The sequence below is a fragment of the Arvicola amphibius genome, chromosome 12 (assembly GCF_903992535.2).
Source record: "Arvicola amphibius chromosome 12, mArvAmp1.2, whole genome shotgun sequence".
NCBI lineage: Eukaryota > Metazoa > Chordata > Mammalia > Rodentia > Cricetidae > Arvicola > Arvicola amphibius.
In genome coordinates this window covers 62,685,839-62,701,250 of record NC_052058.2, presented here as the reverse complement: position 1 = coordinate 62,701,250, position 15,412 = coordinate 62,685,839, and the positions used below count along the sequence as shown (strand labels likewise).

At 37.6% G+C, this 15,412-nt stretch overlaps 1 protein-coding gene across 1 annotated transcript in view; it reads right to left on the bottom strand.

Moving 5' to 3' along the window:
• The window catches only part of Pappa2 (pappalysin 2), a 245,420-nt gene that overhangs the window by 123,863 nt on the left and 106,145 nt on the right, over positions 1 to 15,412 (bottom strand). Inside the window, exons 9-11 of the mRNA XM_038350230.1 lie at positions 11,809 to 11,900; positions 8,072 to 8,265; positions 5,256 to 5,402 (exon numbers count right to left, since the gene is read on the bottom strand). Of these exons, the coding sequence (XP_038206158.1) occupies positions 5,256 to 5,402; positions 8,072 to 8,265; positions 11,809 to 11,900 (433 nt within the window). The remainder of the gene's footprint in view (positions 1 to 5,255; positions 5,403 to 8,071; positions 8,266 to 11,808; positions 11,901 to 15,412) is intronic.

Below are 15,412 nucleotides of genomic sequence, written 5' to 3'. Positions count from 1 at the left end.
CATGCTAATAGCCATGTTAAACAGTTATGATATGGGTTGTGGTCAATAAACCTGAAGTATTTTATAACTGGTTCTTCATAGAAACTGTATTTCCAACTCCTGCTATGGAAAGAGAAGACCACAATCTATGGTATATACTGAATTTGATTTATAATACTATCTATACTTTTACCAGTTACTCCATTTAAATGCTTAGCATCTCTGAATTTTAAAATAATCATTTTAAAGTGTGTATAATAAGTACTATGTGGAACAGATTACAATTCAACAAGTGTGTTTTCCCTGTTTGCATGGTGTTAGGGGTACTTATTTGAAATCTAACCAATTAAATACACATTGCATGTTCTTAGAGACTCATGTTCAGTGTTTAGCTAGTTGATACTAAACAAAGAAAGGAAATAAATTATGGTGAACAGGCTTTAGGCTTGTGCAGAAAGGATTTCCAGGCAGTGGTCCATGGTTTATAGCTGATGTGAAGACTCTGGTTTTTAAAATACTGTGAACATGCGGTGGTTTCTGCTAGGATTGCTAACCAGTCCAGCCTAAGTGAGATCATTTCAAACTGGAGTCACTTTAGAACCACAGAAACAAACATGAACATATGATTTTGCATACGGTGACTAGGTCCCTAGTAACCAAACAAGTGTCTATGGAGTGTCTATATCGCAAATGGTTGCATTTGTTTCTTACATTACTTAGATTCAAAGCACTTTCTTAAAGAAACCATCCTTTCTGGGACTCACCTGCTCCTGCATGTAAGTTTACAAAACACGCTGAATTAATCCTCTCACCCAGATTCACTGATACACAGTCTTTCAAAAACTTTAGAAGAACTGCAACCAAACAAGGGGGGCACCTTCCGTTCATCTCCACTTGGGTTCTTGCTTTCTTTCTATTGCTGCTCTGCTCTACGCATCACCAGTGCTTAATTCTGGGTTTGGCATATGACAGGTGCTTAATAACTGCTGGTGGAATGAGCAACAGAGTTCGAAGTGTGGGGGAGGCGGAATTCATCAGATTATTGTCAAGATGTGAGCATATGGTTTCCTAACTACCATTTTATCCTTTAGTGGTGTATCAAAAGCACTTCAAATCATGGATGCTTTCTTCATCTGTGAAATAGAAAAACATCTCTCCTGTCACTCACAGAGATATGTAAGAATACCAGCAAAAAAGCATAAGAATATGCATTGTATAAACCATAAATGACTTTAAAATGTGTTTCTCATTGTAAACAATATAGACGACTTATATACTCTGTAAAAAAATTCTTCTGTTCTTGTTCTATTGGCTGAAGATTAGAATAAAGAAAAGCAAGAAAATATTACCTCAGTAAAACTGGCTAAAATGACAGAACTTTTATTTTGGCAAGTAGCATGTAAGTGAATGAAAGATTTTGGAAATAAGTTTTCAAAACTAATGTTTTCCAGTACTGTTGTTTTTCACTTACGCAATAAATTTGTCTCTGATTCACTGCATACAAATCATATCTGTGTATCAAATCAAGATTAAATTATACTAAAATGAAGAGTAAAGGGCCAGAAATTCTGCCGTGCTTGGAAAATGTTTTGTTTAATGTAGCTTATTTTCAAAATACTCTTCCTAATTTACTTGGTACCATATGGGTTCATGAAATCAAATTTTACTAGACACCTTACACACTAATATAACTTTTGATTTGATTTTGTTGTATAATATGGAGGTTCTTCTTCTAGATTAGCTGTTGAGCAGGACTAGGCTATAGACCTAAACTACAAGAGGCAGCTAACTGATGGGTATTAACAGTTTCAGGTTGAGACTTCTGTTTCTGGATATAATTGAGTAGCTTATAGTCAAAAAAGAAGTTTACTCTAGCAGGATGACTTTAAAAATACAAATAAAGAAGAAGATGATGTTTGAGAACAAGCAAATCTGTCAGGACTCAAGACTCAACATCTCCAAACGAAATAAATCACATTAAATGAAATCAGACATTCTGTGCCTCAGAAATAGTTTTAATATCCAAAGCAGTACAAAATAAGAGTATAAATGAAGCAAAGACTATCCAGAGACAGGCTCAAACCCTGGAGGGGTCCTTGGCAGGCACATACTGCTGAGGCCATGGAAGTTAGAGACTTTCAAAGTAGAGGGCCCAGTTTAAGCTTTGCAAGGGGAATTTCTTAGAACAAAGAAAAAACTTAAGAAATTGGTACTCATAGAAATAAGAACAGAGGTTCTAGTCTTTCAAATTGTTTACTTAATTGAAGTAATATTTCCTGAATCTTTATACATAATCCAATAAAGCTATCTCAAAATAAAGACAGTGTCAGCCAATATCTCTCCTAGGTGTTCAGTGTCTGATGTTCAGTTAACGTTTCACTCATTGTGATAGAAGAGAGAATCCAGTGAGTGAGAAGAGAAAAGATCACCAGCATAAAACAGTTTGGGTCACTAAAGAGACTGATGGTATCAAGTACACATTAAAGTGATTCTGATAAGTATGTTTTTAAAATACACTGTAAGAAGGAGTACGTCAAAGAACATAGTAATATACAAGGATTAAATAAACATTACTAGAGATAAAAGACACACTTTTTAGTTAAGAAGATAATGTATAACAAAGATATAGGAATTTGAAGAAATGCATACTACAAATGATGGATTAAATCAGTTTAACTAAAACTACTGACTCACCAACGTGACTCAAGTCAAGTTGATACAATATATTAATAGCAACTGAATAAACATTTCATTGCCAATCTTGTAACAACAACCAAAAAACTCCACACCAGTAATATGTTTGAATTCTGACCAATTGACTAATCCCATCATTGCTAAAGTCATGACTTTAATGTGGCTTAATAATGTTAATCTCTTAGTGACTAGAACTATTTCATGTTGATGAAACATTTCCTCTTTACACTCACTGCCTGAATGAAGCTTTGATTTGGGTCACACACATAATACACATGTGATTTCAACTTTTTCCCCAGTGACAAACACATGTGAAAGTCTGCCAGGATGGATAATCAAAAGAAGAAGTCAACAAGATGAAAATGCAGCACAGAAACATGATAATGCTGGAAGCGAAACCTGACCAGTGGACAATGGTGTTGTGGAAGAAGAAACCAGCTCTAAGAACGGTGGGAGTTCAAGAGTGCGGACTCACAGGCAGAGGACTGCATTGGAGTGAAGTTGTCCCCCCAAAGTAGGGAATGTAGCTTTGACCAAAAGAACAAGACTTCCTAGAGAAGCCATGATGAAGAAAAAAGTTCATGCTAAAAAAAACCTCACCGGGATATTTCATGTCACCAAAGAGTGAGGAATACTTTTCAGGAACTGGTCTATGGTCATCAGTATAAGCAAGGCATAAAAACACCACCAGCTCTGTCATAGAAGTCACATGAGAAAAAGGCAAGCAAGGGTAAAACTACCTTGGTGTCTTTGAAGCTTTCGCAAAGAAGTGTAACACACTGATCTATATTGCCAGTGTTCTAAGTAGTAGTGAACCAGAGACAAAAGGCAACTCTATTACTTTTACTTTCCCACATATGCATAACTAAAATGGAAGAGCATTTGAAGTGACAAGAAATGTTTTAAGGGTCATTAAGCAACCATAGTCTCATTATTGATTGCTGCTCACTTTGTATAATCATTGTGTGGTCTCACAATACTATATGAAGTGAGGACTACCTCTGTGTGAGGGCAGGTAGAGAAGGCAAAAGTCAATTATCAAAACACCATTTTAAGTTACCAGAAATAGAAACACAAGTTAAAAGCATAATTGTAGCTCAATGGTTGAACACTTGTCTAGAATATTCACAACCATGAAAACAAACAATAAAAATGAATAAAATAATGAAAAATCAAACTTTACAGTTCTTTGATTTGTTTTATGAAAAGATAAGTGAAAAGTTATAGAAAATGATAAACCCTAGCAAGACTAAAAACACTAACAGCTGATTATAAAATTCATATAAAATCTAAAGTATAATGATGTAGGTGTGTCTTCTATCTATCTGATGATTTCATTGGATAATTAATAATGAAACTGCTTGGCCTGATAGGTCAGAACAGGTGGGTGGAGTAGACAGAACAGGATGCTGGGAGTGAGGCAGATGTCTCAGGCAGTCGCCATCCCTCTCCTCTCCAAGACAGACGCCATGGAGCCAGCTGCCAGGTCAGACATGCTGAATCTTTCCTGGTAAGCCACCACCTTGTGGTGCTACACACATTAATAAATATGGGTTAAAGCAAGATGTGAGAAGTAGCTAATAAAACGCTGAAACTAATGGTCCAGGCAGTGTTTAAATGAATACAGTTTGTGTGTTGTTATTTCAGAACATAAGCTAGCCAGGCGGCCGGGAGCCAGGCAGGAATGTAGCCCTCCGCTCCCATCACCCGCAGCTCCTCATTACAGTATAATAATCGAGATGGCCAATATATTCTGAAAGAAAATAGAGAATCTTTAAGACTTACACTATGTGATTTTAAGATTGAATAAAATGTTTAGTTCTGAAAAGTGTACTAATATTCCCAAAAAACCTATGATCTAGTAGAGCAAAATGCAGACTTAATATATAAAAGATAGAGTCAACACACAAGCCAACACATGTATACTGCTGCTGGATTCTGACAAAAGTGACATGCAGAAAAGAGGATCTAAGTTGGATTAGATTGGTTCTGGATCTACTGAACACCTACGGGGCAGAGACTGTGAATCTACCTCACACGATGCATGTGAAACCTTGATATCCCTTACCAGTACCACATAAGCTGTTTGTGGTGGTGCACACCTGTCATTCTAACAATTCGGGAGTTGAAGTAGGAGGATCAGGAGCTCAGGGTCAGAGTTTGAGGACAACCTGGGATGCATGAGACTATCTCAAGTAACAAAAACAGTCAACAATTTTGCAAAAGAAATCTGTTTCAGTAGAAGAAAAACTACAAGATATGTTTGTGATGCAACACACAAAAAAGCCTTGTGACAGTGACATTAAAACACTATTCCTTGATTTCTATGGAACTATGGTATTTGAGCTACCCATTTCTAATTTTGCATGTCATGGTGCATGCTATTTCCCTAAAGTGATTACTTGTATGGAAGTCCAAACTTCAAAGAAAGTCAATTTTAAATAAATTTAAGATGTAAATACTTTGAGGTAACAGAAAGAAAAACTTGAATAAATCAGTCAAATGTCCCATTTTACCCATACATGTGCACACAACTGTATCCCTATTTACAGGTTTTACAAATAGATATTTGGCTCACTTACTTCAAGCCAAATCTCGTTGTCTTTCTGCAGGCTATCTTCAGACTGCTCAATGCCTTCATTCTGGGCTCTCTTCAAACTGAAGACACAGGGAAACCATCCAGGAAGTAGATGGTGGGGGGATGAGTCTGGATGATGCATAGTACAATTCTGAAAAGCAATTTCAGTCCCAAATTAAGTCTGAGTGCAAGAGGCAAACAAAGTCAGATACTCTCTAGCAAAGAGCCAACTTTTCTGCCTAATGACCACACTGTTAGATACAGAATGCAGAAGTTAGAATGTAGGAAAACCCAAATTCATGTAGAAGAATTTCTCAATGCTGTAACCCTCAAGATGTATCTTGGGAGAGGGTTGAAGGGGAGGGGAGAGACAGGGAGGGAGCAGAGAAAAATGTAGAGCTCAATAAAAATCAATTTTAAAAAAGATGTATCTTCCTAGGGTGGAAAACACACAGGACAACTCTCAGCCCACCATCAGCATGGAGTCTTGCCCAAAGAATTATTCTGGCGCACTTCAGGGGACTGATCCAATAATTCACTTTGCAAGTCTTTTCAGGGTGATGGTTAGGTCCTTATCAATCAGCATCAACTGGCCTAAGAGGGAGGCTACTGAGTCACGCAGGCTGGGAGCACTTGGCTGGGTAGAAACCCCAAGAAGCAGAATTTCAGGAAATGTCTTCTCCTTCACTTAGAGAAGACATTTAGGCTAGACTAAAAGCCACTTCAGAGAGCTGTCATGAACTCAGAATCGCCAACTTTCCTGGCTTTTTGTCTTTGGGCACCAGAACTCTAAGAAGAAAGAAGCCAAGACTTGGCAAAGAGAGTAGGGCACAAGAGGCTAGTTGCCTCATGGTATCTTGCCCATCACCTTTTTATTACCAAACGCCAACTTTGTTCAAAGTTATCCAGTTATGTAAATGCTCATTTCCTCAAGGTTTGCCACAAATAGGGGTGATTAAGAAGACCATAAGATAGATGAAAATCTGCAGTATGGAGCTTCCAGAAAATTTGCTTTTTTTCACAATAAACATGAGCAAACACTCAGTTGGCATACACCAACTTCCCTTTGACCTGCTTTCTTCTTCTTCTTCTTCTTCTTCTTCTTCTTCTTCTTCTTCTTCTTCTTCTTCTTCTTCTTCTCCTCCTCCTCCTCCTCCTCCTCCTCCTCCTCCTCCTCCTCCTCTTCTTCTTCTTCTTCTTCTTCTTCTTCTTCTTCTTCTTCTTCTTTTTCTTCTCTTAAAAGCTGGTTGCAAGATTCTGGGAGCCTAACTCAGTGTCAGAACATTTGCTGACTGTGCAAGGCTCTGAAACCCCACTAACACACACACACACACACACACACACACACACACACACACAATGCTGACTTCATGCTTACAGAGGCAACAACCGTGTTCACAGCAAGAAAAAAAACTACAACAAAGAATGGGTGTGCTGGAATCTAGACACTTGCATCTTTGATAAGACACCCGAGACAGGCACCTTGATTAGCTTTCTCTACCCACTCTGAAAGGCTTCCTCAAAGCAGGGGTTTAAAATACACTTATTTCATTCTGGCCTACAATATTCAGAGGGCTTCTAGCTTTTACTTCTGTAGACATCTTGCCCATTGTTACACTGGATGGAAGTGTCTATTTGGCAATGAAAGTATCTGGAATGGTACCCAAAGAACCAACTGCCCTTCATCTTGTCTTTAGTGTTCAACCTCAGTTCAACAATGTTATTAGAATAGCCTCTTAGAGTCTTCCCAAGATCTCCCACTATGTTGGCAGATGATCAGGGGAAAAGAGTCACCTGATTTACTAACTACTAACTTTGGCATTCCTTCAATACTAACTTAAATCAAGTCACACTTTTACATTTTATATATATTTAAATTTTCAATTAACTCTACACTGGCCTGTTAAATGTAAAAGATAGTAACAAATAAAAATCTACAGTGGCTAAGTGGGTTGTCCATAGTCATGTAATAACAGTAATACTAGTGGATCCAGCTGTCCAATTCAAACTTTCTGATTTCTTGTTGCTGCTTTTGATCATTTTACACTAAATCATTAACACATAGAGCCCAAAAATAGTTTATAACAGCTTCAAATCTATGCTAAACTTTGAGATGCTTGGATATGCCTTAAGTTATTGAATAAAAGTTGTTGAGATCAAGTAGTATACATGTGAATTACAGGATTTTATGATTAATCTAGGTTTTTAGCTAACACTATCTTGTTCTTGTTGGGGAATATTATTTTCAGGTGTGTGACTTTTGTTTATGGGGCATTTGATTAACTGTGAAGCTGTGATTCTTTGCCTGTCTAAAACACCTGATGGTCTAATAAAGAGATAAGCAGCCAATAGCGAGGCAGAAGAAAGGAAAAGTGGGGCTAGCAGGCAGAGTATAAAAGGAAAAACAAGGCGAGAAAGAAGAGCCACAGAATGAGGAGAGGAAGATGTCAGGACCCAGCCACCTAGCTACACAGCAAGCCATGGAGAAAGAAGGAAAAAAGGTCTACAGAAATAGAGAAAGATAAAAGCCTGGAGGCAAAAGGTAATTGGGATAATTTAAGACAAGAAAAGCTGGCAAGAAACAAGCCACATTAAGGCTGGGCATTCGAAAGTAATAATAAGCCTCCTTGTGCGATTTATTTGGGAGCTGGGTGGTGGGCACCCTCCCCAAGCCAAAAGAGTAAAACTGAGATCAGAACATGTGATTAAATGTTCTGATATCAGTGAGGACAAAATTGAATGCTAACATCTTGACTAAAATGTAAGATCCCTAAACACTGAGGGCCAGCCGGGACTCCATTACAATCTGTCTTCACTTACCATTGAATGAGGTTCTCCTGTTACCAGAGAAGCAGGACACTTCTTCTTGTCTTCGTGGTAGGAATATGCCTGGGTAGCCCACTGGTCCAAGTGTCCTTCAGGTGTATGGAGGCCACAGTCTATGATGCTGGTTTCCTTCTCAAAAGGTTCACAAATCCCATCTCCCTCATACCTGTAGCAAAGGCTTGGCTCTCCTGCCAAGAAATATGTATGACATTTGAGGGATTTTTTTTATATCTTTGGAGAAATGTAGTATGGTTGTTCCAACTAATTATTTTTTAGTCCACTAAAGACAATCCTGTGATCACCAGGGTGCACAGTACTCACCAAAACATCAACCACCATACTCTTGGAGAAGAAGCAAAATCTAATGAAGTATAGGAAATACTGGATTTGGGAGAGAAGGATAAAGAGAGAAGTACACTAAGAACTGGTTGTAGGAAGAAAGTTGATTCCATCTTATTTGTGCTGTTTTGTTTTAATGAGACAGCGTCTTGGGGAGCCCAGGCTGACACTGAACTCCTGATTCTCTTGTCTCTTGAGTGTTAGAATTACAGGCATGTGCTACCATGCCCAGCCAAGGTATTTGAGGTAATGTTGAACTAAACATGGAATATGTTAGAAATATGAGGGGCATAGAAAAAAGAATCTCCTTCATAGGTTTTCTTAATGTTCAATTGTTTAAGGGGGGTTCTTCACCAAATTATGATTTTTTTAAAAGTTACTCTTACCACTGAGACATTTTTCTCTGAGGACATAACTGCTCAGAAACTGTAAGAACCTGTGCTGCAAAGACTCCAGGTCTTATAGGCATCAGGTCTCTCAGCTTAGGGCAACCATGAGGTTTGTAGCTTTCTTGTTATTATTATTGCTTGTTTTATAAATGAGATAGGCAAGTCTAAATGAGTTTGTGTGACTTGAGAAGTGACCCTCACAATCTGTGGGGCTTGGTTTGAGTAAGACTTAGACAATCTAGGCCCATGACTCTTTCAGCCTTGTACCCTGTACCACCTATACTGAAACAGAGCAGACAAACAAAACAGGAATATTTGTGGGCAACTATTGGAGGTGGACGATGAGATTGGATATGCTGGGCAAGTCCCATTCATCCACACAGGTCAGTTCCTGCTAGATGAACAATATTGCTCCTTTGTGACTGGCTTCCTTCAGTGTAGAAAGCTTAGGTACACTTATAAAACCATCTATGAAATTCTACCAAAGTGCAGGACAATTAGTGTTAATAGCACAACCCAATTTCTCATTTCTACTTAAAGAAACAGGACACTGAAATAGAATCATGATTCAAAACAAATCCACACTATCCAGCACTGACTCAGTAAAACCATTTCTAAGATTTATTATTCTTACAGCATGCTTTTTCATTTTTTCTTCTTCACAGAAACCCCACAAGAATATCCTGGTAGTTTGTCAACTGCTCACCAATATAGTTATTATTTTCCTTAATAACTGCCTCATATGTGAGACCCTTCCATGGTAAATCTACTGCTTCATGCCAGTGTAAGCCACCCGCTACAGGACATGGTTCTAAGCTCACTAAAGGCTTTCATCTGTAGTCTATCAAATTTATGGCACCCTCGCCCTCTCAGCATGTGTGCATTTGAAACAACATTCCTAGCAGAGCAAGCACTCTCTCTCTCTACCTTTGTTATTATTTATGACAATTATATACATAGATAATATATTTTCTATCTATAACTCAGGGATTGCTCCTTCTTATTTCTTGTTTTGTTTTTCTTTTAGACACAGAACAAAAAAACATTATGTATTTTTGCAATTCTACAAGAAAAAAATAGAACAATTTAAAATTGCGTTTCCAATGGTTCCTTCCAATCTAATATTTTGAAAAGCAATGGGGTAAAATCATACACTTAGTGTACAATAAATGTATTCATCAAAAAAGATGTCTAATAGTGGAATATACCACATCAATTTAACCCAGTCAATAACTTAAACATAAGCTTAAATATAGTACTTAAGGATAGTTAAAGTAATTGAGATATAGTCTTACTGGTGTTAGAGGCTGAGAAAATATGAGTCGAAGGATCAAATGTGATAGGAACAGCATGAATGCTGTTCTTAAGTTAAAAGCTACTTGAGCTGCATTGGAGAAGGTACGGTGTTCAGAGAATGTGTGTTTATTTTCAGTATGTGACCACTGTGTGGCTACCAAGAAGAAATGATACAAACAGAGGTGGCATTAACAAATACTTGTGCACAAAAGAGGGGGTCGATTGGTTCGGTGCACTCCGCACCGCCAGACCACATCTGGGGGATTGGATTCCTTTCTGGGCATCGACCAAACAAAGCGTGCCAGGTTGGGGTAAATAGGAAAGGTCTGGAAACCTAATCACATGCAGGGATGTTTGGATTGGAAAGAAGAATAGTGAAGAGGCATTTCAAATATCTGAATGGGAGTCAAATAAAACAGGAAAGAATGTATCCTCTGAAGCGCCGGAGTAAGAAAACCTCACTTGATTGAATAGAAGGAAAGTGAAGTTTTAGGGCCGTCTTGGCAGGGGCCTTGTACGCCTCTGGATGAGTCACTAAGGTGGTCTGATACTCAGTTTACAAACTGAAAACTGGGAGAAAGAAAGTTTTAACAGGTAAGACCATTGTTTAATAGAATTGTCTGTTTTGAGTACATTTTTCATTGCCAGAATTACGTAATCAAAAGCTGTATGCCCATATGTCAGGACTGGGTAGAAGAGACATCTGTAAAAGCAAAGCTGGACTCTATGTCACTCCTGCCCTGGACACCTGGGAGGGAAAAATCTAGCAGACGTCAGTATTCCATAAGAACTAAATATAAAGTGTGATACTACTTAATACACTTAATACATGGTACACAGCAGATTGGTGTTTGCATGGGTGGCTAGCTAGACAGACGGACAGATAGGAGATACGAAGATTCTGTGGCTCAGCCTTGGCTGTGGAGGGCAGAAGCATCTGTATGTTTATGTAGTAGTGGGCACCATGATAAGTTTTATGCACTGTGATTCACTACAGCGTCTTAAGAATTAAGGACCCTGGAGTTGTTTTAAATGCACTGCTACCTAAACCAACTGTGGTGTGGGGGTTCTGCTCTAGACCATCATCTCAGCGCACGGGAAGGGAAGCAGTCTACCTCTGAAGCACCTGTTCATGGGTGCGTTCATCATAGCTAGAGCGAGGCTTATGTGCTACCTCTCAGTGCCACGGTTTAGATATGAAGTCATCTAGTTATAACTGATAACCACTCATTCCCCAGGACAGGAAACACCAGGACCCCCTGCTGGCCTCTATGATCTCACCTATTAAACACAGACATCAAAAGATATCTTGTTTCTACTCGGGCTTAGATTATTTCCTGACCCTTATTTGTATGTAAAATCTACATTATTGCTTGTTTATCTGGCATGTTGCATATGTGTGAGGGCTCGAGAGAATGTCCTGGGAATATCAAGCTAGGGACCAGTACCATCTGTTTAGCATGACATTCTAGATCTGTGTTCCTTTGGCTCAAATTCTACCTAGCACCTTCAGGTAAATCAATTAAAAAAAAATCACTTAAGCCTTTTGTGCCTCCAATTAGTTTCTTCGTGGTTAAAGTGAGAAATTAATGACTATATATGTGGTATTTGGTGTTGTGGCTTTATCAGTAAGCCACAAGACACTAAGAATTCACACAATAATACACTGATATATTTCTAAACAGAAGACATAGCCACTGGACTCACCCACGCAGGTGAAGCCTTCCTCCAGTGCGCATGCTCGGGAGCACCCGTCTCCACTCATCAGGTCCCCGTCGTCACACACTTCTCCAATGCTCCTAGAAATACACATAAAATGACTTTTCTCCCTCAGATAGCGTTAATTCATTTAAGCTCCTCTTTGTGCTTTAAAAATCAAAAGTTGTACAAAAAGTAAATACTTAATAATTTACAGAAAATATTAAAAATAAATATTTAAAGTAGATGGGAGTTTAGCAAAATGGTAGATTAGCTAGGTCAGTGGGTTGTAGGAATTACTAGAAATCTAGTGTATTGTGGCACAGGAACATCTGGGAGAACCTTGTGGGAGACTCAAGAGTGTGCCTGGCAGGATCTTCACCAGACCTGTGACAAGTGGGGGTTTGGAAATAGCTGGTTTGTAGCTCTTAATTTTTGCTTAACTTATTTATTAGCTCTAGTAATTTACCAAAACAGTAGCATTACAATACGGTAGTAACTAATTATAGGAAATAGAAATAAAAAATGATCCACTTACAATGCAAATTATAAAACATGGATGAAAGAAATAGAGTAGGACAACATACCCAAACACACACACACACACACACACACACACACACACACACACACATACACACACACATACACACACACATACACAAAAGGTTAATATATAATCTTGAAATCCCACTCCTGGTTATATCCAAAAGAAATCTAACTAGTAAATCAAAGAGACATATATACTACAATGTTCATTGCAGTATTATTCAAAATAGCTAAGTGTCAGTCACCTGATGGATGGAGAAAAATAATATAACATATATATTGTAGAATATTATCCTGCCTCAAAGGAAAATGAAATTCAGTTACTTGGAACAGCATGCACAGAACTGGAAATCATTATGTTGAGTAAAATTAAGTAGCCACACAAAGAGAAGTATCCTGTAATCTTGTTCATATTGTAGATACATAAAGTTGATCTCATACACATTGAAAGTAGAATGGTGGCTAACAGAAATTGAGGAGAGCAGAGAAAAGGGAGTGACAAGGAAAGGTTTGTTGATGTGTTCTGAATTATAATTATATAGGAGCAAGTCCTGGCATGCTTTCGCTCAATGGACTGACTAAAATAAATGTGTAGAAAACTTAAGAAGCTAGAAAAGAGAATTTGAAATGTTTTTACTGGAAGAGTGTGATATATGAAGAGATGGATATGTTTAACCTGCTTAAATATCATACAATGTAACAAAAACATCACATGGGATTGTGTGCAATTTTAACTGTTTTAACATAAAAGAATTTAATACATTTAATTAAAACCACTGGCGATTTTAAACAGTAGCTGATTTTCCTGAGAACAGAGGAACACAATACTCTAGAGACAAATAGAGCATCCCAAGTCAGCCTTGGATACACTAAAAGACACCCCTCACAAAACAAAGCCAACAAAACAGGAAGAGTTAATTGATGAGGTCTGCTAATCTGCATCATTTTATTTTTATTCATTTTATCATTTTTTATTTAATCATTTTCCTTTATGAATATGAAGTTATGAAAATCAGAATTTTGTGGAGTTGAATCCCCTTTTTACATAAAACTAAGAGCTTCAAGAAGCATGGCTTGTGGCTGTCTTCAATGGTGAAACCAGTTATGGTCTTTATTTCCTGCTATCACCTAGTGGCAGATACCATATATTACAGGGAAAGTGAAAAATATCATTTAAAAAAATCTTTTTTATTTTACATATCAATTCCAAGTGTCATTTTTGATCATTAGTTGGTGAGTAAATGTAGGATGAGGTACAAAAGTTAGTCTACAATGGGATTTCTTTCATAAAGCCTGTTATGGAAACAAACAAAAAAAAAACCCTGCAGTTGAAACTCCCATGAAAAAATTAAGATTTGGCCACTGTAAAGTGGTTACGACTTACAATTTTTCTCCTTTACTTTTCAATATGTTCAATAGCTCCATATACAGAGAAATTTGGAATTCTAAAAGGTTGTCAGACCCAAGATATCACAAATAGCTCCAATCATTATTCAAAAGTAACTATGTGGATGAATTAAGGATGAGTTAGACATGAGAATGTTTATAAATAAATTAAAACTATGGTACAGATGCAAAAACATAGTAATCATATTTTAAGTTGTCAGATGAAACTGGAGACAGGAATAAAAACATAGGAAACATAGCTGAAGAAATTATGAGGGGATGGTAGTGTGGTTGAGTAATGGAATACTAGCCCAATTTATGGAAAGCCTGTTTTCAATCCTCAGAACTGGAAAAAAAGAGTTTTAAAAAATTTCACATTCCTTTTCTCCCCAAACTACACTATACATACAAATGATACATCTATGTCATAGAATTTTGAATAATCTTTTTAAGATTTTTCTAACTTACATGCATGTTTTGCCAGGAGTATGTCTGTGCACCTAATACCCATAGAGGCCTAAAGAGAGTGTCAGATCCCCTGGAACTGAAGTTAGGAACAGCTGTGAGCCAGCTTATGGGTTCTGGGACTTGAACCCAGGTCCTCTGGAAGAGTATCTAGTGCTCTTAACCACTGAGCCATCTCTCTAGCCCCTTTACATTCTTTTCATACAAAGGCAATATGGTTCATCTTAGGTGCCTAATCTATCATGTGATATTCTGGAAATATTTCAAAACACAATTCTTAGTTTACTCGTGTGTGGATTAGTCTACACAAGCAGTTCTCAACCTCTGGGCCACAACCTCTTTGGGTGTCTAACGATCCTATCATAGGAGTTGCCTAAGACCACCAGGAAACACAGATATTTACATTACAATTCATTACAGTAGCAAAATTACACTTATCAAGTAGCAACAAAAATAATTTTATGGTTGGGGGTCAGCACACCATGAGGAACTGTATTAAAGGGCCCCAGCATTAGGAAGGTCGAGAACCCCTGGTCTACACTGATTCTTCCCTGTCTGGGTGGAGAACCACTGGTCTACACTGATTCTTCCCTGTCTGGGTGGAGAACCACTGGTCTACACTGATATTTCCCTGTCTGGGTGGAGAACCACTGGACTACACTGATGTCTCCCTGTCGGGCTTTTAGGACATAGTCTTGGAAAGAGACAACTTTACAATTTTATTTTGAAGAAAATTTAAGCAATTAACGTAAGCAGATTGCATATCATTTTGTGCAGTGCAGCCCAGTAGAAATCTATTGAGAGTCATCTATACAATTTTGAAATTTCTACTAGTCACTTAAAAAGTAAAAGAAACAGATAAAATTAGCTACAATAACTATTTCATCCAACCGAGGGTACTTAAAACATTACCATTTGAATTTTTAATCAATAAAAAATGATTGATGAGACATGTAATATTCCTTTTGTATCCCAAACACCTGAAGTCTACTGCATTTAAAATTCATTTTCACTTCAATCTCACTTCAAATACTTGACCTTTACTTCAATTTTATATTCATAGTCGAACAAGTCAATTCATCTATCCAATTTGTCCCAAACTTTCAAGCTATACTTCAAGGGTTTCCAGCAACTAAATTGAGTTTCAGTTTGAAAACTGCATTGCCTTAAATTACATTAAAATAATCATCGCACATCTTATTTGCATTCACCA